At 44.7% G+C, this 25,496-nt stretch overlaps 1 protein-coding gene across 6 annotated transcripts in view; it reads left to right on the forward strand.

The window, feature by feature from the left end:
- The window catches only part of LOC109893001 (actin filament-associated protein 1-like 1), a 40,060-nt gene extending 15,810 nt beyond the window's left edge, over positions 1-24,250 (forward strand). The window contains exons 1-18 of one of the 6 annotated variants that reach the window (XM_020485966.2): positions 4,415-4,609; positions 15,247-15,372; positions 15,531-15,614; positions 15,757-15,842; positions 15,926-16,046; positions 16,159-16,257; positions 16,329-16,540; positions 16,718-16,990; positions 19,301-19,394; positions 20,005-20,160; positions 20,450-20,661; positions 20,820-20,965; positions 21,118-21,190; positions 21,884-22,016; positions 22,155-22,328; positions 22,517-22,707; positions 23,078-23,206; positions 23,396-24,250. In XM_020485966.2, the coding sequence (XP_020341555.1) occupies positions 4,573-4,609; positions 15,247-15,372; positions 15,531-15,614; positions 15,757-15,842; positions 15,926-16,046; positions 16,159-16,257; positions 16,329-16,540; positions 16,718-16,990; positions 19,301-19,394; positions 20,005-20,160; positions 20,450-20,661; positions 20,820-20,965; positions 21,118-21,190; positions 21,884-22,016; positions 22,155-22,328; positions 22,517-22,707; positions 23,078-23,206; positions 23,396-23,422 (2,373 nt within the window). In that variant the 5' untranslated portion in view covers positions 4,415-4,572 and the 3' untranslated portion in view covers positions 23,423-24,250. Of the gene's footprint in view, positions 1-4,414; positions 4,610-15,246; positions 15,373-15,530; positions 15,615-15,756; positions 15,843-15,925; positions 16,047-16,158; positions 16,258-16,328; positions 16,541-16,717; positions 16,991-19,300; positions 19,395-20,004; positions 20,161-20,449; positions 20,662-20,819; positions 20,966-21,117; positions 21,191-21,883; positions 22,017-22,154; positions 22,329-22,516; positions 22,708-23,077; positions 23,207-23,395 lie in introns of those variants that run through there. The other 5 variants (XM_031826963.1, XM_020485964.2, XM_020485963.2 and 2 more) reach the window with 5 other exon arrangements.
- The last annotated feature ends 1,246 nt before the right edge of the window (positions 24,251-25,496 follow it).

The raw sequence follows: 25,496 nt of genomic DNA on the forward strand, positions 1-25,496 counted from the left end.
AGGCAAAAACCCAGGAAGAAACCTAGAGAGGAACCAGGCTATGAGGGGCGGCCAGTCCTCTTCTGGCTGTGCCAGGTGGAGATTATAACAGAACATGGCCAAGATGTTCAAATGTTCATAAATTACCAGCATGGTCAAATAATAATAATCACAGTAGTTGTCGAGGACTGATTTTGCAGGCGAAAACCTCTCTGAACGGCTCTAACTTAGAATATGTGGATAACTACAAATACCTAGGTGTCTGGTTAGACTGTAAACTGTCCTTCCAGACTCACATTATGCATCTCCAATCCAAAATGAAATCTAGAATCGGCTTCCTATTTCACAACAAAGCATCCTTCACTCATGCTGCCAAACATACCCTCATAAAACTGACCATCCTACCGATCCTCGACTTCGGCGATGTCATTTATAAAATAGCCTCCAACACTCTACTCAACAAATTGGATGTGGTCTATCACAGTGCCATCCGTTTTGTCACCAAAGCCCCATATATTACCCACCACTGCGACCTGTATGCTCGCTTCACTCTCGCCGCCAAACCCACTGGATCCAGGTAATCTACAAGTCTCTGCTAGGTCAAGCCCCGCCATATCTCAGCTCACTGGTGACCATAGCAGCACCAACCCGTAGCATGCGTTCCAGCAGGTAAATCTCACTGGTCACCCCCAAAGCCAATTTATCCTTTGGCCGCCTTTCCTTCCAGTTCTCTGCTGCCAATGACTGGAACGAACTGCATAAATCACTGAAGCTGGAGACTCATATCTCCCTCACTAGCTTTAAGCACCAGCTGTCAGAGCAGCTCACAGATCACTGCACCTGTACATAGCCCATCTGTAAACAGCTCATCCAACTACCTCATCCCCATACTGTATTTATTTATTTATCTTGCTCCTTACTCCTTACCCCATTATCTCTACTTGCACATTCATCTTCTGCACGTCTACACGTCAGTGTTTAATTTCTATATTGCAATTACTTTACCATGGCCAATTTATTGGCTTAACTCCCTTACACTACCTCATTTGCACTCTCTGTATATAGACTTTTTGTTTTCCTTTTTTTTCTATTGTAATATTGATTGTATGTTTGTTTATTCCATGTGTAACTCTGTGTTGTTGTACGTGTCGAACTGCTACGCTTTATCTTGGCCAGGTCGCAGTTGCAAATGAGAACTTGTTCTCAACTAGCCTACCTGGTTAAATAAAGGTGAAATATATATATATATATATATATTTTTTTTTTTAAATGCAAGCCTAATGCCTAACCAGTTAAAAATAGGATAGCTGTAGGATCCATATTTTGTCGATTGTTCATTAATTGGTATGGTGTCATCACTGTGTAAATGTCCTGGACCTTAGGCAATATAATTGTAACAAGTTCAATGCTCAGCGATAATAGTAATATTGTTCCTTGTACAAGAGGGGGGTCCTCCTCACTGCCTTATGCTGAGGGCAGCACCATAGCCATAGGCTAGGACTGAGATGCGGCTTCATCCACCACTTGACAAAACTCATCTTGACCTTCCAGAACACAACACACGTTTTCCCACAGCCAAGGATTCTCAAGACTTCTTCGATGAGCATGTCAAGCCCAACACACAAGGGGACAAGCCGACAGATGGAACCTCATGACTGGCTCATTATGCAGGTATGCTATCCACAATATTGGACAGCATACCTGCATCTCAGTCTTAGCATGCGTAGCCGGGATCTCACCTCGTTGTAGGTCTCCCTCTGTTTAGCAATTTGGCACATAGGTCTGGGTAGATGCTGATCCTCTTCCCTGCATAGGTCAGACCCCCGTATTCCGCAGCAAGGTAAACAATTCGCCGCTTGACTTCAAACGTGTGGATCCGCACAATCATACATACGAGATCTGCTGCGGAGTTGACCTGTGCGATGCCCAGTGTTATTCAGCAGCATTAGGACCCAGCTTCTCCTGCCCGAACACTTCATAGAAAAGATTGCTCGTGAAGGAAGGGACTAGCACATTGAATTTACGGGAATGATTTTCGAGTGATTCCGTTTTCTCTTTGAGAAGTTTGTGTTATTCCTTCCAACTTCGCTTGTGCTGTTTCCAGGTCATGGAACCGCACCTCTTGTCACATTGGCGGTCTTCTCCAGGCTTTCCACTTTGGTTGAATTAGGTATCCCCTTTAGCAGTGAGCACTGCCAATGATTAATTCACTGGTTTTATTTGTAAATCGAGGGCAGAGGTAAACACCTCACGAACAATCTCAAGTGTAGTAGCGGCCAGCTCTTTCTGTTGTCTGGTGTTGAGAGCCGCCGTGTTTCCACAGTTGAATTGTGGCCGGACAAATTCTAGCTGCTGGAGCCTCATAAACCTACTAGTTATTTATTGTCACACAATGAATGTCCCACGCCTTGATATGATGTTAGGTATTGACAAGTTTTAAGAAATGCGATTGTTAATTCATAGTAATTTGCAGAAGAAAGCCACGAAAAAAGCCACACGTTTCAATGCATGCCACCAGAACCACAACTCACCGGACTGCATTGTCCCCGTTTCTTCAAGAGCATTGTCATTGTTTCATTTTGGCCCTTTTGGCCCTTGTCTGGACAATGGTATATTGTTAGGGTGCGGAAAGGCTGAATGAAAGGGGCTTGAATGAAGACTCAGGATAACCTCCCCTCTCTGTGTTTGTTACCTATCCAGTGTAGGATGTAGCTTTGTTGAATTACTGGAGACATTACGGTTGTCACTACCCCTTGGCGGTGTCTACTTTGGCTCTGTTGGATTAGCACAAAGATCTTTGGTAAGTACTTGTAAATATAAGAGGCTGTCTGTTTCTTTGTTAGTGGTAGCATCAGTGCTGGTCAGTTGGCTGATTTGACATTACTTTTACCATAAGCCAACTTTGATGATACTGGATGAAGTTCTCAGGGGAGAGAGTACACGTCAGGTTTCATGGTCTTAGCTGACAGCTCTGTGATCTGGGATTGTTGACAGTTGACAGGCAAGGCTTTGTTGACCTGAACTCACAGAACCAGGGCAGGGGTCAAAAGTCATAGTGTTCAATCACTCTGTGTAGGTGTGGCTGCAGGGGAACGTGACTAGAGAAGGCCTCTCTGAGCACTGTGACTGTACTAAACTAACTGTAACACCACCATGATCCCCCGGCCAGGCAGGCTGACACACTTCCCAGAGGTGTGTAGGATTGAGGGTGTTGCATGGGAACACGAGCAGCGCGGAAACTGGGCGGAAGGGTGGACGGGCCCCTCTCTGCCCCAGGCAGTAGGGTTCACACACAGACAATAGATCCCTGGAGACCCAGGGCCGTGGAGTTGTGATTGCACCCCACACCGCTAAAATAACACACACATCCTACCGCACCGCTTAGCCTGCTTCCGCTCCGCTCCCCTTTTCCCTCATCCTTGTATCCTCATACACACATACTGTATTATATTCATGCACTCTCCCTCTCTCTTACACACTCTTTCACACACACACACACACACACACACATCTTTTGTATAGCAGCAGAACTACGTTTTTTTTTTCTTATTTTGTTTGGCTTCATTTCCTTGTTTCAAGGGGAAGGAAACCGACCATTCTCTGTGGAAACAATCTGCTGTCCTTCAAACGTCTCTCAATAAATTAGAGTGAAATTCCATCTTCTTACTGTGAGAGAAAAAAAGTCAGCAGCCATTCATTAGCTTACAAACAGTCTCTCTAAAGACACACTCAAACGACAAGTCTTTTTTTAAAAGATGCAACCAAAGGAGCAGTGAAACTGATTCATATGCATATGAAGCTCCCTGGTATGTCTGAGTGTTGAGTCTAGTGAGTTGGAGGAAGTGCTGTCCTGCTGTGAGTGCGTTGGCAGGTATTTGGCTCAGCTCAGTCAGCGGCTTTTGGGGTCACCATGTTTTTCTTGTGTGTCGGCTGTAGCCGTGAGGACGTGTCAGAGTGTGTCAGTGTGGTGAGCAGTTAGAGAGAGGCAGCAGTGCCAAGGTCACTGGATCATCCTCACCCCCCACCGGATATTCTTTCTGGAGCGAGAAACCCAACCCAACGCTATTCTTGTTGGATGGAAACCTTTTACTGACTGACTATGCACGCAATGAGACATCCATGGTGGTTTCTTAGACATTGCCCAGTGATCTGTCATGTAATTACGAGTCGATAACCCCATCACATCATCTCCAGCAGAAGTCACTTACTTCATAAATCATTGAGCTTTGACTATCATCCCCTTCCTTTTTTTTGTGATCCAGTTTCAACCACCAGAGACCAGACCCTGGGAAGTGGAACTCCTCAAAGAGAAATAGAGATGAAAGTCTTTTTGAGTAGTTCCACCCCCCAGAGGGAAAGAGAGAGGGAGGAAGAGAGAGTATAGGAGGTGGGCTGTAACAGCGGGAGAGTCAATAATTTGAGCCCAGCCTACTGTATACCACAATACCAGGGAAGGAGAGAGGGAGTGAGGGTGAGGGTGAATGAGAGTGACACCTCAGCCGAACTGTGTGTTTAGAGCTCTGCAATCCCAGAGACAAGCACAGCTGATGTGTGGATTACCACAGCAATTCTCACTGGAGCTGTTTTTGGAAAATGGTGGGCTTCTCTTCCTCTTCAGCTGTTGAAGCCGGTAAGTAACCAAATTGACTGCATGCCTGCATTATACTTGGTCTTGGCAGCCCGCTATTTGTCCCTCAGTGGTCTGTGTGTGTTGTGTTTGTCCCAGTCTCTCAAGACTGTAACATTTGAGTTGGAAATACACTAAAAGTATGTGGACACGCCTTCAAGTTAGTGTATTAGTCTTTTTCAGCCACACCTGTTGCTAACAGGTGTATAAAACCGAGCACACAGCCATAAAATCTACATAGACAAACATTGGCAGTAGAATGGCCCATACTGAAAAGCTCAATGACTTTCAATGTGGCACCGTCATAGGATGCCAACAACCTTTCCAACAAGTCAGTTCATCAAATTTCTGCCCTCCTAGAGCTGCCCTGGTCAACTGTGAGTTGTGACGTGGAAACGTCCAGGAGCAACAATGTCTCAGCCGCGAAGTGGTAGGCCACACAGGCTCACAGAAAGGGACTGCCGAGTGGTGAAGCATGAAGCGTGTAAAAATCATCTGTCCTCGGGTGCAACACTCACTACCGAGTTCCACACTGCCTCTGGAAGCAACGTCAGCACAAGAACCGTTTGTCTGGAGCTTCATGAAATGGGTTTCCATGGCTGAGGAGCCGCAAACAAGCCTAAGATCACCATGTGCAATGCCAAGCGTTGGCTGGAGTGGTGTAAAGCTTGCCGCCATTGGACTCTGAATCAGATTTCCCCATCTGGCAGTCCGACGGACAAATCTGGGTTAGGTGGATGCCAGGATGCCACCTGCCCGAATGCAAAGTGCCAAGTGTAAAGTTTGGTGGAGGCGGAATAATGATCTGGGGCTGTTTTTGATGGTTCAGGCTAGGCCCCTTAGTTCCAGTGAAGGGAGATCTTAACGCTAAAGCATACAATGACATTCTAGACAATTCTGTGCTTCCAACTTTATGGCAACAGTTTGGGGAGTGTCCTTTCCTGTTTCAGCATGACAATGCCACCGTGCACAAAGCGAGGTCGATACAGAAATAGTTTGTTGAGATTGGTGTAGAAGAACTTGACTGGCCTGCACAGAGCCCTGACCTCAACCCCATTGAACACCTTTGGACTGAATTGGAACACCGCCTGCAAGCCAGGCCTAATCACCCAACATCAGTGTTTGACCTTACTAATGCTCTTGTGGCTGAATGGAAGCATATCCCTGCAGCTATGTTCCAACATCTAGTGGAAAGCCTTCCCCGAAGAGTGGAAGCTGTTATAGCAGGAAATGGGGGACCAACTCCATATTAATGGCCATGATTTTGGAATTAGGTATTCGACGAGTGTGTGTCCACATACTTTCGGGCCATGTGGTGTAGTTGTCTGTGTGTAGATCGTGTGTACAGTCTTATCAGAGGTCCTACTGAAGACTGTTTCTCCACTTCCTGAGGCTATGTGGACGTTTTCTCAACTAATTATCTCTGACCCTGTCTACTTTTCAGAGTTCTGTTTTGATAGGACCAATTAATTTCCCTTGCTCGTTCATTCATTCATTTCGACGTTGGTGTGTTATGACAGAGATATCTGTTTTACGTCTTGATACCTGCCATGTTTCTCTGGATAGCTGTGTTCTAATACAAACCGTCCAAGTTCATCTCATGAACATTTTTGCCAGTCAAGGCCCTTTAGACATACAAAGACAATTTTATGACCGAATCCGGTGTTGTTACATGCTGGAGCTCTGTCATGTTAATTAGGTTCCTTCTGTGTGGTATAACCTGAATGTTGCCTCAACTGTTCAAATAAGCTGACCAGGCAACGTCTGACTCTCTGACCACCCCAGACATTACGGCACCCCACTTCTAAACAACACTCTTACTGGGCTATATTCAGACGATTGCAAAATCATTTTAAATCATAGTGTGTGTGTTTTGTGCTGAACTTGTTTGCCCTTGTTTCAGAGGTAGGCCTAATGGTTTTGTTGTGTTATGATGGAGTAACTGCTGGCAATGCAGACATTCAAGAGAGCAGACCGCTTTTGATAAGATTGTGGAAGATCCTGACTGTGCTAACATAACCTTACAATTAGACTTGTTTCCACATGAATGCATCTGCTCATAGAGCACTTCAGGTCTGTGCTTTGAGGCATGTAAGTCATGATGAAGGTCCAGTGGGCAGAGAAATGAAACACTTTAACCGACAGGTTGTTTGATCTGCTATGAGCAGAGATAAAGACAACAACCTTTTGGACTAAAGCAAAAGAAACAGTCCCATATTGTAGTGATTAGACCAGGGGAAAACATCTCTCAGATCCAGAGACCTCAAAGAAAAACAGGTGGTCTTGAGATTACTGAGATTACTGTCTGCACACGCTGAGTTTTTCAGTCTCTTCCCTACCACTGTGGTGTGTGTGTGTGTGTGTGTGTGTGTGTGTGTGTGTGTGTGTGTGTGTGTGTGTGTGTGTGTGTGTGTGTGTGTGTGTGTGTGTAATGCTCTGCTCCAGGAGAGACCCAGGTCCAGTGACTGGTACTGCAGTTCTGGTGTCTCTTCACTCAGCTCCAGGAATGCCCCACCAAATCGAATCAAATCAAATGTATTTATATAGCCCTTCGTACATCAGCTGATATCTCAAAGTGCTGTACAGAAACCCAGCCTAAAACCCCAAACAGCAAACAATGCAGGTGTAGAAGCACGGTGGCTAGGAAAAACTCCATAGAAAGGCCAAAACCTAGGAAGAAACCTAGAGAGGAACCAGGCTATGTGGGGTGGCCAGTCCTCTTCTGGCTGTGCCGGATGGAGATTATAACAGAACATGGCCAAGATGTTCAAATGTTCATAAATGACCAGCATGGTCAAATAATAATAATCACAGGCAGAACAGTTGAAACTGGAGCAGCAGCACGGCCAGGTGGACTGGGGACAGCAAGGAGTCATCATGTCAGGTAGTCCTGAGGCATGGTCCTAGGGCTCAGGTCCTCCGAGAGAGAGAAAGAAAGAGAGAATTAGAGAGAGCATACTTAAATTCACACAGGACACCGGATAGGACAGGAGAAGTACTCCAGATATAACAAACTGACCCTAGCCCCCCGACACATAAACTACTGCAGCATAAATACTTGAGGCTGAGACAGGAGGGGTCAGGAGACACTGTGGCCCCATCCGATGACACCCCCGGACAGGGCCAAATAGGAAGGATATAACCCCACCCACTTTGCCAAAGCACAGCCCCCACACCACTAGAGGGAAAACTTCAACCACCAACTTACCATCCTGAGGCAAGGCCGAGTATAGCCCACAAAGATCTCCGCCACGCGAACAACCCAAGGGGGGGCGTCAACCCAGACGGGAAGATTACATCAGTGACTCAACCCACTCAAGTGACGCACCCCTCCTAGGGACGGTATGAAAGAGCCCTAGTAAGCCAGTGACTCAGCCCCTGTAATAGGGTTAGAGGCAGAGAATCCCAGTGGAAAGAGGGGAACCGACCAGGCAGAGACAGCAAGGGCGGCTCGTTGCTCCAGAGCCTTTCCGTTCACCTTCACACTCCTGGGCCAGACTACACTCAATCATATGACCCACTGAAGAGATGAGTCTTCAGTAAAGACTTAAAGGTTGAGACCGAGTTTGCGTCTCTCACATGGGTAGGCAGACCATTCCATAAAAATGGAGCTCTATAGGAGAAAGCCCTGCCTCCAGATGTTTGCTTAGAAATTCTAGGGACAATTAGGAGGCCTGCGTCTTGTGACCATAGCGTACGTGTAGGTATGTACGGCAGGACCAAATCAGAGAGATAGGTAGGAGCAAGCCCATGTAATGCTTTGTAGGTTAGCAGTAAAACCTTATAATCTACAGATAAGATAAGAGATGTGAAGCCTCTCATCTACTGAGAGAAACAACTGATCACCAGGGTAGCTGATGAGCAGATGTTTCTGTATAATGAAATGGTCCTGTCATGGGTTTGAGGGTGCCAGGAAGAGAGGTGTGGAAATTCATCCAAAATGTGTAATCCAAAATCTGGAGTTCATCCAATCCAAGATGGCGTAGCAGTCGGAAGCGTGTCTTTGTCTTCTCCTGTCCTGTCCCATGTATATATTGTTTTCTTCGTATATATTTCGTATAGATTTTAATCTCACTTTCCATCTACGGACTGACAATACTCTCCTGCAACCTGCCTCACCCAATGTGTTACAGATCTGCTATTTTTATACTTTAGAACCGGAACCCCTTTCAGAAGCTAGCCAGCTAACTAGCTACTAGCTAGTAGTCAGTTAGCCAATGCTAGCGGTCCTCACCGTTAACTCGGATATCAGCCGGCCTCAACCCGGTCAATTCCTGCCAGTCTGCACAGCTCGATATCAACCCCGAGCATATCGGACTGCTTTTTTTCTACCACCGGATTCCTACCGCAAGGTCTGCACCTTTACACCGGAACTTCGCAGATAGCTAGCTGCTATCCGAGTGGTTACTCCTGGTGAACGTCTTGTCCCGAAGCAAGCACCAGTTAGCCTGGAGCTAGCCTGGAGCTAGGCCCATCTCCCGGCTAGCCAAAGAGGTCCACCAGCCAATTCTTGGGCTCTTTTACAAATTGGCCTGGACCCTTTACTACAAACATGGAGCCCTGCCGATCCATCACGACTGGTCTGCCGAAATAACCGTCGGAGGTGGTCTCAACAGGCTCTTTCGTTGCGACGTCACCGGATGCCCATCTGCTATCCCCGGGCCCGCTAGCTGTCTGAATCGCCGTGTCTCCAGCTCGCCTAGCGTAGCAGCGACTACGGAGTTGGCTCCTTGACTCATCTAGTGCTACTCATTGGACCCTATGATCACTCAGCTACCCATGTCTCTCCCTAATGTTAATATGCTTTGTTTATTGCTGTTTTGGTTACTGATTATTGTCTTATTTCACTGTAGAGCCCCTAGCCCTGCCCAATATGCCTTAGATATCCCATTTGTTCCAACCCCACACATGCGGTGACCTCACCTGGATTAACTGGTGCCTCTAGAGACAAAACCTCTCTCATCGTCACACAATACCTAGGTTTACCTCCACTGTACTCACATCCTACCATATCCTTGTCTGTACATTATGCCTTGAATCTATTCTCCCACGCCCAGAAATCTGCTCCTTTTACTCTCTGTTCCGAACGCACTAGACGACCAGTTCTTATAGCCTTTAGCCGTACCCTAATCCTACTCCTCCACTGTTCCTCTGGTGATGTAGAGGTTAACCCAGGCCCTGCAGCCCACAGCAACACTCCCATTCCTCAGGCGTTCTCATTTGTTGACATCTGTAACCGTAAAAGCCTTGGTTTCATGCATGTTAACATTAGAAGCCTCCTCCCTAAGTTTGTTTTATTCACTGCTTTAGCACACTCCGCCAACCCTGATGTCCTAGCCCTGTCTGAATTATGGTTTAGGAAGGCCACCAAAAATCCTGAAATTTCCATCGCTAACTATAACATCTTCCGACAAGATAGAACTGCCAAAAGATGCAGAGTTGCAATCTACTGCAGAGAGAGCCTGCAGAGTTCCGTCATACTATCCAGGTATGTGCCCAAACAATTTGAGCTTCTACTTGTAAAAATCCACCTTTCAAGAAACAAGTCTCTCACCATTATCACTTTTTATAAACCTCCTTCAGACCCAAGCTGTGCCCTGGACACCAAATGTGAATTGATTGCCTCCTATCTATCTTCATACTGTTAGGTGACCTAAACTGGGATATGCTTGACACCCCGGCCGTCCTACAATCACACATATTATTAAGGAACCTACCCGGTACAACCATGGGGCACCCTCTTAGATATCATCTGAACCAACTTGCCCTCCAAATACACCTCTGCTGTCTTCAACCAGGATCTCAGCAATCACTGTCTCATTGCCTGCGTGCGTGATGGGTCCGCGGTCAAACGGCCAAACCTCAACACTGTCAAACGCTCCCTAAAACACTTCAGCGAGCAGGCCTTTCTAATCGACCTGGCCCGGGTATCCTGGAAGGATATTGACGTCCCGTCAATAGAGGATGCCTGGTTGCTCTTTAAAAGTGCTTTCCTCACCAACTTAAATAAGCCTGCCCCATTCAGAAAATGTATAACTAAGACCAGACATAGCCCTTGGTTCACCCCAGACTCGATTGCCCTTGACCAGCACAAAAACATCCTGTGGCGTTCTGCATTAGCATCGAATAGCTCCTGCGATATGCAACTTTTCAGGGAAGTCAGGACCCAATATACCAATACAGTCAGTTTGGAAAGCTAAGGCTAGCTTTTTTTTCTTTTTTTGGGTTGTTGAATTTTACCCCTTTTTCTCCCCAATTTCATGGTATCCAATTGTTTAGTAGCTACTATCTTGTCTCATCGCTACAACTCCCGTACGGGCTCGGGAGAGACGAAGGTTGAAAGTCATGCGTCCTCCGATACACAACCCAACCAAGCCGCACTGCTTCTTAACACAGCGCGCATCCAACCCAGAAGCCAGCCGCACCAATGTGTCGGAGGAAACACCGTGCACCTGGCAACCTTGGTTAGCGTGCACTGTGCCCGGCCCGCCACAGGAGTCGCTGTTGCGCAATGAGACAAGGATATCCCTACTGGCCAAACCCTCCCTAACTCGGGCGACGCTAGGCCAATTGTGCGTCGCCCCACGGACCTCCCGGTCGCGTCCGGTTACGACAGAGCCTGGGCGCAAACCCAGAGTCTCTGGTGGCACAGCTGGCGCTGCAGTACAGCGCCCTTAACCACTGCGCTACCCGGGAGGCCCCAAGGCTAGCTTTTTCAAAGAGAAATTTGCATCCTGTAGCACTAATTCCAAAAAGTGTTTGGAAGCTGTAAAGTCTATGGAGAATAAAAGCACCTCCTCCCAGCTGCTCACTGCACTGAGGCCAGGAAACACTGTCACCACCGATAAATATAAGATAATCAATCATTTAAATAAGCATTTTTCTATGGCTGCTTTCCACCTGGCTAATCTGCACCCCCTGCAGCAACTTGCCTAAGCCGCCCTGCTTCTCCTTCACCCAAATCCAGACAGCTGATGTTCTGAAAGAGCTGCAAAATCTGAATTACTACAAATCAGCTGGGCTAGACAATCTGGAACCTCTCCCTCTTCAAAGGGAGAGAAACTTTATACCCAAACTGTTATAGGCCTATATCCATCCTGCCCTGCCTTTCTAAAATCTTCAAAAGCCAAGTTAACAAACAGATCACCGAACATTTAGAATCCCACCGTACCTTCTCCACTATTCAATCTGGTTTCCGAGCTGGTCATGGGTGCACCTCAGCCACGCTCAAGGTCCTAAATAATATCATAACCACCATCGATAAAAGACAGTACTATACAGCCGTGTTCATCGACCTGGCCAAGGCTTTCGACTCTGTCAATCACCGCATTCTTATTGGCAGACTCAATAGCCTTGGTTTCTCAAATGACTACCTCGCCTGGTTCACCAACTACTTCTCAGATAGAGTTCAGTGTGTCAAATCGGAGGGCCTGTTGTCCGGACGTATGGTAGTCTTTATAGGGCTGCCACAGGGTTCTTATCTCTGTATATATCTATGATGTCGCTATTGCTGCTGGGGATTCTCTGATCCACCTCTACGCAGACGACACCATTCTGTATACATCTGGCCCTTTTTGGACACTGTGTTAACAAACCTCCAAACAAGCTTCAATGCCACACAACACTCCTTCTGTGGCCTTCAACTGCTTTTAAATGCTATTAAAACATGCATGCTTTTCAACTGATTGTTGCCGGCACCCGCCTGCCCGATTAGCTTCACTACTCTGGACGGTTCTGACTTAAAATATGTGGACAACTACCAAAAGGTGTCTGGTTAGACTGGTAACTCTCCTTCCAGACTCACATTAAGCATCTCCAATCCAAAATTAAATCTAGAATTGGCTTCCTATTTCACAACAAAGCATCCTTCACTCATGCTGCCAAACATACCCTCGTAAAACTGACTATCCTACCGACCCTTGACTTCGGCGACGTCATTTACAAAATAGCCTCCAACACTCTTTTGTCACAAAAGCCCCATATACTACCCACCACAGCTACCTGCATGCTCTCGTTGGCTGGCCCTCATTATATATTCATCGCCAAACCCACTGGCTCCAGGTCATCTATAAGTCTTTGCTAGGTAAAGCCCCGCCTTATCTCAACTCACTGGTCACCATAGCAACACCCACCTGTAGCACGCACTCCAGCAAGTATATTTCACTGGTCATCCCCAAAGCCAACACTTCCTTTGGCCGCCTTTCCTTCCCGTTCTCTGCTGCCAATGACTGGATGAATTGCAAAAATCACTGAAGCTGGAGTCTTATGTCTCCCTCTCTAACTTTAAGCATCAGCTGTCAGAGCAGCTTACTGATCACTGTATCTGTACACAGCCAATCTGTAAATAGCACACCCAACTATCTCATCCCCATGTTGTTATTTATCCTCTTGCTCTTTTGCTCCCCAGTAATTCTACTTGCACATCATCATCTGCACATCTATCACTCCAGTGTTAATGCTAAATTGTAATTATTTCACCTCTTTGGCCTATTTATTGCCTTACCTCCCTACCCTTCTAAATCTGCACACACTGTACATAGATTTTTCTATTGTGTTATTGACTGTACATTTGTTTATGTGTAAGTCTGCGTTGTTATTTTTGTCACACTGCTTTGCTTTATCTTGGCCAGGTCGCAGTTGTAAATGAGAACTTGTTCTCAAATGGCCTACCTGGCCTACTATTTGAACACTGCTGAGAAGTTCTCAGGGATAGACATTAAAGTTGCTCTATTTCCTGGGCTAAGTGACCTGAGCAGGGGATTTTTTTATTACTGATAACAACCAGGATGCAAAGAATTCCAGTAGTCTGGTCTTTCTGGTTTATTTCCCTGCATGTAGTTTAAAATAGCTCCTTAACTTCTTGCGTCGAGCCATCCCGGATCCGGGATCGTGAATACAGCCTCAAGCTCATTACCATAACGCAACGTTAACTATTCATGAAAATCGCAAATGAAATGAAATTAATATGCTAGCTCTCAAGCTTAGCCTTTTGTTAACAACACTGTCATCTCAGATTTTCAAAATATGCTTCTCAACCATTGCAAAACAAGCATTTGTGTAACAGCTAGCGCAGCTAGCATAGCATTTAGCGTTAGCATCAGCAGGCAACATTTTCACAAAAAACAGAAAATCATTCAAATAAAATAATTTACCTTTGAAGAACTTCAGATGTTTTCAATGAGGAGACTCTCAGTTAGATAGCAAATGCTCAGTTTTTCCTGAAAGATTATTTGTTTAGGAGAAATCGCTCCGTTTGGTGCGTCACGTTTAGCTACGAGAAAAACCTGTATCCAGGAGTGTAATTATCCCCGCAGCTCATTAGCATAACACAACGTTAACTATTCATGAAAATCGCAAATTAAATTAAATTAATATGCTAGCTCTCAAGCTTAGCCTTTTGTTAACAACACTGTCATCTTAGATTTTCAAAATATGCTTCTCAACCATAGCAAAACAAGCATTTGTGTAACAGCTAGCGCAGCTAGCGTAGCATTTAGCATTAGCACACAACATTTTCACAAAAACAAAAAAAAAACGAAAATTCAGTCTTCAAAACGCCAAACTTTTTTCCAAATTAACTCCATAATATCGACTGAAACATGGTAAACGTTGTTTAGAATCAATCCTCAAGGTGTTTTTCACATATCTCTTCATGATATATCGTTCATTGAAAGCCTCCTCTCTCCTCTCAATCACTGGATGACTGCGTGCAGCTTGTAGATTACGCACCAATTTAGACAAAGGACACCGGGCGGACCCCTGGTAAATGTAGTCTCTTATGGCCAATCTTCCAATGATATGCCTACAAATACGTCACAATGCTGCAGACACCTTGGAGAAACGATAGAAAGGGCAGGCTCATTCCCGGCGCATTCACAGCCATATAAGGAGACAATGGAAAACAGAGCTTCAAAAATTCTGCACATTTCCTGGTTGAAGTTTCATCTTGGTTTCGCCTGTAGCATGAGTTCTGTGGCACTCACAGATAATATCTTTGCAGTTTTGGAAACCTTAGAGTGTTTTCTTTCCAAAGCTGCCAATTATATGCATAGTCGACCATCCTTTCGTGACAAAATATTGCGCTTAAAACGGGCATGTTTTTTTTATCCATAAATTAAAAGAGCGCCCCCTATATCCAAGAAGTTAACATTTACGGCTAAGTGATCATAATCTTCGGGCAACCAAAAAACACTCCTAACTTGCCCAGTGGGCGAATGCCTCTCAGACCTTAAATGGTTACTTCAGGATTGTATCTACTTAAACAGAGTCAGATGAACACATGGATACCATTTGTATGTTTCTGTGTCCAGTATGAAGGAAGTTATAGGTGGTTTTATGAGCCAATGCTAACTAGTGTTAGCACAATGACTGTCAATCATTGATTCTGCTTTTGTGACTATCATACCCGTTTATTGCATTAATCTGCCAGACCCCACATTATTATTATATTGTCTAGGTTCTTCCAGCCACGTGTCTATATAACCAGATATCTGAGGTTAGCTCTTCCCAAAGCCACTTATGTTGTCAGCACAGAGTTGACCTATGAATATAGATTTGCTCAGTAATTATATTGTACAATCTCTTGAAATTGTCTATCATTGTGTCATACATGACCTCTGACCTGTGTTCTTTCCCACCAGCGATGGAGTACCTGGTGAGTGAACTGAATGTGTTGCTGAAGCTGCTGGACCATGAGAGTGTGAGCACAGCCACAGCAGAGAAGATGAGTGTGATCCGGAGCCTACTGGGGCAGCTGCAGCCATCAGGTGAGTGTGTGTGTGTGTTCCAAGGGGGGGTTAATTGTCGACCATGTCATCGACGCCCAGAAAGCAGTTGTTGTTGGGGGTTAACTGCCTTGCTCAAGGTCAGAACGGCAGATTTTTGTTCATTGTTTACATGTACTCAGTTTTCTTCTCTGTTAAAGTGAATGGATCAGACTTCGTATACATGAACACTTCCCTTTATGGAAATGGCACCAGCTTTGTGGAATCTTTGTTTGAGGAATTGGGTGAGTTAAATATCATATCTGTATTATTTCATATGACAGAAGGAGAACTTGCTAGACAATCCTAGTATACAGTAGCACATTATTTAATTCTTAAAGGAAATCTTGAAAATGATTTGATATTTTATTGCCCCACTCCCAACAGATTGTGACCTGCATGAGCTCAGAGCCTCCCCAGAAGAACTGAAGGATCAGGTAGAGGAGAAAACCTCCAAAATACCGCCATCGAAAGTAAGATAGCCTTTTTGACTCTACTATATAATTGCGTGTATAACACATTCGTTATTTTGCCTAACCCTAACCCTTTCCCCCAGAGTCCCACTGACACCCCCCCTCCTCTGCCAACCACCCCTCCACCAGAGGACTACTATGAGGAGGCAGTGCCCCTGGACCCTGGCACGGTGCCCCAGTACATCACCAACATCGCCACATGCAGTGAGTACTCACATTTCCTCCCAACAGTCACCTATAACCATCTGAAGTCATTGTCCATACACATTGTTATTATTAGGTTACATCTAATCGGTTACCTCCTGCTTCCTTCTAGTCAGCTCAAGTCCCCCAAATTCCATTGAAGATGCATACTACGAAGACGCTGACAACAACTACCCCACCACCCGAATCAATGGCCCGCGCAAGAACTCCTGTGAGTATGAAATCGTATTAGGAGGGAGAGAGGAGGAACCTTCTTATCCATTAACCTTTGTTTTTCTCCAGATGCTGATTCAGATGCGCTGAGCAGCTCCTATGAGTCGTATGATGAAGAGGATGAGGAGGCGAAGGGCCAGGACAGGACTCGGCGGTGGCAGTCAGAGGAGAACTCTGTGGGCCCCATGAAGGACTGTCGCATCTGTGCCTTCCTGCTGCGCAAGAAACGCTTCGGACAGTGGGCAAAACAGCTGACCGTTGTCCGTGACAACAGATTACAGGTAGGACAACAGGAACTTTTCTGCTGTCTGTTGCATGTGTTTATTGTTAAATGTTTATTACACACCAGGGCTGAGGTAACTAAGACACATTTTGACATAAGTGATATGCAGTGAAAATTATTTTTAAAGTCCCTTGTAAAGTATGAAAAACTATTGTTTGTGTGTCTTTCTCTGCAGTGCTACAAGAGCATCAAAGACAGCAGCCCACACATTGAGCTGCCGCTGAACCTGTGTAACGTCATCTACATCCCCAAAGAGGCACGCCGCAAGAAGCATAAGCTGCGTTTCTCCCTGCCTGGGGGAGAGGCCTTGGTGCTGGCTGTCCAGAGCAAGGAACAGGCGGAGCGATGGCTCAAGGTGATCCGGGAGGTGGTCAGTCAGGCCAGCAGCAATGATGGATTAGAGGGCTCCTCCTCTCCTATGATCCAGAGGAAGAAAGATCTGGACAAGGTGGGCTGCCCCTCAGTAACCCCGTTGGCTACCACACTCAGCCTATAGGTCTGTAATCCAACACACTGTATGCACTGAACAGACCCCTATGGGCCCCCCTGTTTTCCTCAAACACTCAGACACTCTGGGAACTGGTGCTATGTTTAACATCCACATATATCACCATGCTGCAGTAAGCAGACAAACAAAGAGGTGTGATTGGTCCGCACTCAAAAAGATGTCACATAAAGCTTCCTGCATTATTTTTCTTATTTTCTTTTTACCGCATCAGGGATAGTGTACACAGGCGTTTTGGCTTCACAGCCTTCTTCAGAGTGTAGGTACAGTTTTCTTTTAATTCAAAGAAGAATTTGTGAAGGACAACATATAAGTAGCAGGTGCTTCTAATCAGGGTTGCCACTCATCTGCCAATCAGGGACGGGTCTTTTCTGGTCTACCTGTATACAAATTAGTCAGAAAGAAGTACGGAGTTAAAGGGTATGGCAGTGGGCACGAAGGGCAACTCTCAAATCAATCGCCCCAGGTGTCCACTCACCTGAATATATCACATCTTTTCATGAGTTAGCCCACCACATAGGACATCAGGCAAAGCTGTTTATGAATATGTGGGTCCAACTCATAAACAACATACAAAATCTGATATGGATAGTGTTCTTGTATAACAGTATAATTGAGGCTTATAGGAAGGAGGTGAAATCGAATTCATTAAGATAGAGAATTTAATTTATATATCCACATGGCTTCTCTTTGGAGTCATTTGTTGTCACAGTAAATAACCAGACAGAATGAAAACAGTCCAGTGAAGAGACAGACAGACATACTCCCTGTTTTGACACCCCTGGTGTAACACTGCCTGATCTTTATCAGTTGATGATGGTGTGTTTACTCAGTGTCAACACACGATAGGAGGGGGGTTGACGCTCATGCTGCCTTGCTGACTGTGGGAAGGAAACAGCTGTCAAAGTAAAAGGCTAGCAATCAGCAATCAGCAACTGAAACTCCACATAGAGGACAACAGAGTGATTTCATTACAGACTAAATGTATGGCTTTGGACAGGCTTTGGACAGACAGACTGTTGATCCCATTTCAGGATTATTCTGAGACGATAATGGCTTTTATGTCCTAGCTGGAAATCGTTCTCTCGTTGCAGGGTCTACAGTTGAAGTCGGAAATGTACATGCACCTTAGCCAAATACATTTAACCACAGTTTTTCATAATTCCCGACATTTAATCCTATGAAAAATTCCCTGTTTTAGGTCAGTTAGGATCGCCACTTTATTTTAAGAATGTGAAATGTCAGAATAATAGTAGAGAGAATGATTTATTTCAGCTTTTATTTCTTTCATCACATTCCCAGTGGGTCAGAAGTTTACATACACTAAATTAGTATTTGGTAGCATTGCCTTTAAATTGTTTAACTTGGGTTAAATGTTTCGGGTAGCCTTCCACAAGCTCCCACCATAAATTGGGTGAATTTTGGCCCATTCCTCCTGACAGAGTTGGTGTAACTGACTCAGTTTTGAAGGCCTTGCTTGCACATGCTTTTTCAGTTCTGCCCACAAATTTTCTATAGGATTGAGGTCAGGGCTTTGTGATGGCCACTCCAATACCTTGACTTTGTTGTCCTTAAGCCATTTTGCCACAACTTTGGAAGTATGCTTGGGGTCATTGTCCATTTGGAAGACCCATTTGCGACCAAGCTTTAACTGATGTCTTGAGATGTTACTTCAATATATCCACATAATGTTCCTCCCCCATGATGCCATCTATTTTGTGAAGTGCACCAGTTCCTCCTGCAGCAAAGCACCCCCACAACATGATGCTGACACCCCCGTTCTTCACGGTTGGGATGGTGTTCTTTGGCTTGCAAGCCTCCCCCTTTTTCCTCCAAACATAACGATGGTCATTATGGCCAAACAGTTCTATTTTTGTTTCATCAGACCAGAGGACATTTCTCCAAAAAGTATGATCTTTGTCCCCGTGTGCAGTTGCAAACCGTAATCTGTCTGTAAACAATTGTTGGAAAAATTACTTGTGTCATGCACAAATTAGATGTCCTAACCGACTTGCCAAAACTATAGTTTGTTAACAAGAAATTTGTAGGGGTTGTTGAAATGGTTGAAAATGTATTTTTAATGACTCCAACCTAAGTGTATGTAAACTTCCAACTTCAACTGTGTGTGGATGCGTGTGTGTGTTTTAAGTATTTAAAGCCACGTGCACAAGTACAGTGACATGCCTTTCTGGCGAGCATGGCATGCCCCGCCACAAACCTAATCCCCCCCCCCCCTCCCTTCTTCTGTATTAGTTACTAGGAGCTGACAAGCACACCTCCGACTCTGACAGCGTGGCCACTGGTGACAACCTGCCTTCTGGTCAGCTCCGGGACAACTGTGACCAAGGTTAGGCCCCAATCTGCCTCAAAATACCTGAGCATCCCCGTATGTCTGTATTCTTATATACATACTGCGGCTTTGTATTTACCTGTCTGCATTGTGATAGTTCTACATTGTTTTCAGACCACGTCAGTTACAAGATGTAAGGAGGATCTGTATTTTCATTTTAGAAAAACATTCTGTTCTGTATTTTAAACTGTGAGTCACAGGCCCAAGCAGAGTGCAGTGTAGCACTATGTTGGGCAGTAGATTGTCTACATAGAGAAGGAGAAAAATCTCATGAATAAACAAGGAGAGCGATCCATGTTCTTGGGTCAGAAGAGGGGTAAACATTTTGATGTTTTACCTAAAGCACATAAAAGACAGGAAGTGTGGCTCAGAGCAGAAACATCCTTCCTGCCCTCTTCCTGCCTTTGTCTCACAATGACATCATAGGACATATACTGTACGTACACAAGGCAGAGAGAGTAGCACCTGATAGACAGAGCGGGGAGACTTCCAACCCCCCCCAAAAAATATTGTGCCACATTATAACTTGAGCTTCCAGTAAATAAGAATCCTAACAAAAAGAGGTGTTTTCAGACACATTTGTAAACGACTGTGTGTTTCTATTCAGGGAAGGGGAAGAGGGGGGCATTTACAGAGCTGACAGGATCTATGAGCAGAGCGGCTGGACGGAAGATCAACAGGATTATCAGTTTCTCTAAGAAGAAGCCTCCTCTCCCAGGAGACACTCTGACCTCTTCCTACCGTGACGACAATCCCCGCTGTGGTGAGCACATCCATGTCATATTTTACATTTTTCTCTCTCTCAGTCATAATCTCTGGGCTGAATCCTGTGCATAGCTAGTTGTAGCTACTTATTACTGCAGCTTTATGTGTTACAGATTGAGATTCTGCAGCCTCCCAGGCTCTACATTATGTACTCTGCATTATGTTACTATTCTCATCTTTCTTTTGTCCTCCCACCTTTAAAATCTATTTTCCACTTCCCCATATAATAACCTTTATGGAAAGTCCAACAGTGAGAATATGTATGTATTCCTTTCCCTTGTCCCCAGGTTATCTGAATGTGCTTGTGAACCAATGCTGGAGGGAGAGATGGTGCTGTGTAAAGGGTGGAACACTGTACCTGCACAAAGAAAGGGGTGACCTGCGTACTCACGTCAGCGCTGTGGTCCTCCATGGGGCTGAGGTCGTACCTGGACTGGGGCCCAAGCACCCCTTCGCTTTCCGCATCCTGCAAGGAGGCAACGAGGTGGCTGCATTGGAGGTATGTCTGTGTGTGTGTGTATTTTTATCCCAATATATGATATTTTCTCCCCTATTACAGACTTAAATCTCTTGCCCAGTATCTCCGGTTTGTCTCATGGGTTCTAGTCCCCTTTGGGATCAGTGACATGTGGTGATGTGTCTCTGTGTGTCCATCAGGCCAGCTGTTCAGAGGAGATGGGTCGCTGGCTGGGGGTCCTGCTGGCAGAGTCTGGCTGCGCCACCACCCCAGAGGCCCTGCACTACGACTATGTGGACGTGGACACCATCACTAACATCACAGACGCAGCAAGACACTCCTTCCTGTGAGTCTGATAGAGTGGGGCTTGGCCCTTTGGCCTGGGATCATTTCTAAATGCTCAAAGTGCTTTACATTGTAAGGGGAGTACATTGCTAATGCTAGATGGTCATTATTGGTAAACGCTTACGTCTCTTTCCTCCTCATCTTGTCCCATAGTTGGGCTACCTCCTCCAGTGGCGCCTCCACAGACACCAGAACCTATGATGAGGTTCCTTATGAGGGTGTATTGGTAAGGAGATTTACAGTAAATTGAATGAATCCGCACGTCTGTGTCCACCCTTAACTGCAGCTGAAGCTTAAAGGATCTAGTTGATGAATGATCTGTTCCACGATCCTCTCATATCTCAGGGAGTAGGAGTCAGAGGGCTTTTTATTCTAGCGCAGTTTGAAGGCCTGCTGAAAGTCGATAGGCTCCTCTGTGTGTATGTGGGAGGGAAGATAGTGTTCCATGGAGCTTCTTTCAGAAAAGTTGTGTAAGCAGTACAGCGAGCTCGCACACAGCCCGGACTCTTTTGGGAAAACTCTTTGCTGGAAAGTATGACAATCATATCCAACTGTGTATCCAGCTGTGTCAAGTCTTTTCATTCAATCCAGCTTTCACAATTTGACTGTAATACTTTGTGATACATCTCTCACATTCCAGTTTACTCAACTTGAAGTGGTTCATTTATTTAACTTGTGGTCTAGTTTCTCAAAAACAGTACGTTTCCAGTAACTTTTCCAATTCCAAACTTTACATATCACACATTAGTGACAGAGTTCATCTGAGTTCATCCTCTCTCCCTCACCACTGGCCATCACCTCTTTTCAACTCGTTATTCTCTCATATCTTTCACCACTACACACCTTTCCCTCCATGTTACCCTGTCTTTCTTATCATATCTCCTTTCCCGATCCCCTTTCCCTACGCTTCCCTCCACAGCAGCCAGAGGAGCCAGTACCCAGACCAGGAGCTCAGGTGAAACGCCACTCTTCTTTCTCCAGCAGCAGAGAGATAGAGAAGGCGGATTCCTTAGTCACCATAAAGAGACACGGCTCCAGTAAGTCCCCCGAAGGTCAGCCAAGACTGTGTGTGATGCTGGGAACATAGCGGGGAATTGGACATTATCTTTTTAGACTATGCCTAGAACATACCTATATGATTTATAAATGTGACCACTCAGAATGTGTTTTCGGGGTTTCTCTGTCTTTAGATGTGAATCAGTATGTATCAGGGAAGTATGGCAAAACACGAGCCGAGGAGGATGCCAGAAGGTACCTGAAAGAGAAAGAACAGATGGAGAAGGAGCGAGAGGTCATAAAAAATGCCCTACTCATATTACGCAATGATAGGAAAGAGGTGAAGGAACAACTGAAGGATGTTACAGGTAAGAAAGTAAAACACATTCAATCTCGGATTGAATTTCCTTAAATAGAGAGAGCAAACCTAGACCATTTATTTTGCATAGATTAATGGTCCACCTACTGCTTGGCCACAGTATAGGAATTCATCACTCAGACATATTGAGGAGCCATGGAGCCTAACAAATGGATGGCTGTGTGTGACTGTGTTCAGGTAAGCAGCAAAAGCAGCTAGAGAAGCGTTTGGCCCAGCTGGAGGAAAGCTGCAGGGGGAAGGAGGGGGAGCGGGTGGACCTGGAGCTGCGTCTCAATGAGGTGAAGGAGAACCTAAAGAAGTCCCTGGCTGGAGGGGTGCTGGGGCCGCTCACAGAGAGCAACCCCCCCACTAGCAAACCACCCAGAAAGGTACCTGGCCTACAGCTTAGCCTACAGCACATCATGAAGAGTTATATCAAGTCTACTCTAGACCATGGTTTATTGTAGATAAGCTAAACCGTATACTTTCGGGGTCAATTCAGGAAGTCATTTGAATTTAAAATAAGATAAATGGACCAAGGTTTGAAAAAAAATTGCTTCTACGTTTCAGTTGATTGAGAATTCATTGAATTGACCCCAACACTGCTTTGCATTATTAGGGTTTTTATGTTGAAGATTTCTTACCGTCTTAGCATGTATTTCCATCTGAGGTGTTTTGATGAGTATTGTATGTCGAAGTAGTATTATTTACCCATAAACAGATATTCTCAACTTCTCTTTCCTCATACTGTATGTCCAGGTCCGCATCAGTAAAGTGGACAACACATACACTGAGGCATCCATGCCAGTCAACTGTGCTGCGGAGATGCGGAAGTGCCCCCCATCCATCTGTTCATCTAGCAAGGGGAACGTCATGCAGAAAGCCAAGGTAGGCTGTCATAAAACAAGATCCAGGGCACCCATTGACATTAGCCTGTTTTATTAAGTAGCACTGTGTCTCAATGTTCTACATCACAATCAGAACGCAGACTGTGATGAACGTACAGCATGATCAGCCCTCATAGGTGTAATTTTACGTACAAACACTAAATGTGTGTCCTGTTTATTTTATTTTTAGGAATGGGAGTCCAAAAAGGGGACTTAGAGAGACACTGCTCATTCAGATGGTCAGTCAAATGCTTGTTGTCTTGGAACATGTTGGAGCTGATTTGGAAAAGGAGGAGGGGTGAAGCAGGGACTCCATTTTCTACTTTTCCACTTCCCTCTTGAGAGCCAAATATTTACTGCCCATCGCTGAGCTGAGAAAATTGTGACAGGGGAAGACAACTCTGGAATTGTTGAAAAACATAATTCAAAGCCCTATCAGTCACTAGGAATCACTGAATGCTCATTCTGTGGCATGACACTTGTTTTGTGATCCAGTAATTGCTTGTGTTGCATGTGGTATTGTTGTTCCTTCAGAGTGTGGAAGAGGATATGTTATGAGGACTCCATGTGGACACATCAGGCTGGACTTGAGATGTTGAGAGGAGAGATTTTTAGAGGGTGAATATGCATACACATTATGCACATATCTGCAAGAATAGATAATAAAGGGAAAGAGAATATTGTATTGACTGTGAGAGTTTGTTGTTGGAATAGTTGCCTAAAAGAGATACTGTATCCCATAGAAATACCGTTTTATGCTGTATCCACTATGTAAGTCATTTCAAAACATGCACTTTCATGAAGTGCATCAAACATTATTCCAGATCTTGTTTTAAACAACTTGCTGGACCACAGACAGAAAAACAGACACATTATGACACCTGTATAAATGAATTGTTATGGAAATGTGAGACTAATTATGTGACTATACAATGATGTTTCCTTATTACGTAATTCACTCACTGTAATGAGCCTTTTACTTCTAATGACTTGTGCACTTTACTTTATTTCTATGTGTATTGTACATAAAAGCTCTTCAATGAAATTGTCTGACTTTTTCAAACCTATCTGATGGTCATGTCACAGAAAGGATAGCAGAGGGTGTGTGTGTGTGTGGCAGGAAGAACATGTTAACCTCTCTTGGGTAGGGGGCAGTATTTTCACGTCCGGGTGAAAAGCGTGCCCAGAGTAAACTGCCTGTTACTCAGGCCCAGAAGCATATAATTGGTAGATTTGGATAGAAAACGCTCTAAAGTTTCTAAAACAGTTAAAATAATGTCTGTGATTATAACAGAACTGATATGGCAGGCGAAACCCCAGGACAAACCATCCCAAAAAAAAAGAATTCAGCCTACCACTATTTTCAATGGCTGTCACTTTTATTATAAGGCAAAGTCCTCCCAGATTGCAGTTCCTACGGCTTCCACTAGATGTCAATAGTCTTTAGAAAGAGTTTCAGGCTGGTTTTTAGAAAAATTAGCCAGAAATTGTCATTTTTCTAGGTGGCTCCCATTTTGGCTGTAGTGTTTCCAAGCGCGTCAGTGAGAGCGCGTTCTTTGGTATTTTTCTCCGGTAAAGACAATAACGATTCTCTGTCTTAAATTTGATCATTTATTTAAGTATTAGGGTACCTAAGGTTTGATTATAAACATTGTTTAACTTGTTTGGAAAAGTTTATTAGTAACGTTTGGGATTCATTTTGTATGCATTTTGATGGAGGGAAACTGGGTGGATTATTGACTGATGCACGCCAGCTAAACTGAGTTTTTATGGATATAAAGAAGGACATTATCGAACAAAATGACCATTTGTGATGTAACTGGGACCTTTGGAGTGCCAACAGAAGAAGATCATTAAAGATAAGGCATTTATTATATAATTTATTATATATGACTTTCGTGTCGCACCTGCCTGGTTAAAATATGTTTTTAATGGTTTTGTATGCAGGGCGCTGTCCTCAGATAATCGCAGGGTGTGCTTTCGCCGTAAAGCCTTTTTGAAATCTGACACAGCGGCTGGATTAACAAGAAGTTAAGCTTTATTTTGATGTATTACACTTGTGATTATATGAAAGTATAATATTTATAATTCTGTAGTTTGAATTTCGCGCTCTGCAATTTCACCGGATGTTGTTTATACGCCTGTAATAGACTATTGGAGAATTCATTGAAAGAATGATGATGGGATGACACACCTCCACCAGTTGTGTCCTTGCTATCCGGTATCCTTGGGATGCCCCTACCCCATTGAAGTTCAAATTGAAAATGGTTACGGTATTTGGTGTATTATTA

This window comes from Oncorhynchus kisutch, linkage group LG6 (genome assembly GCF_002021735.2).
Source record: "Oncorhynchus kisutch isolate 150728-3 linkage group LG6, Okis_V2, whole genome shotgun sequence".
NCBI lineage: Eukaryota > Metazoa > Chordata > Actinopteri > Salmoniformes > Salmonidae > Oncorhynchus > Oncorhynchus kisutch.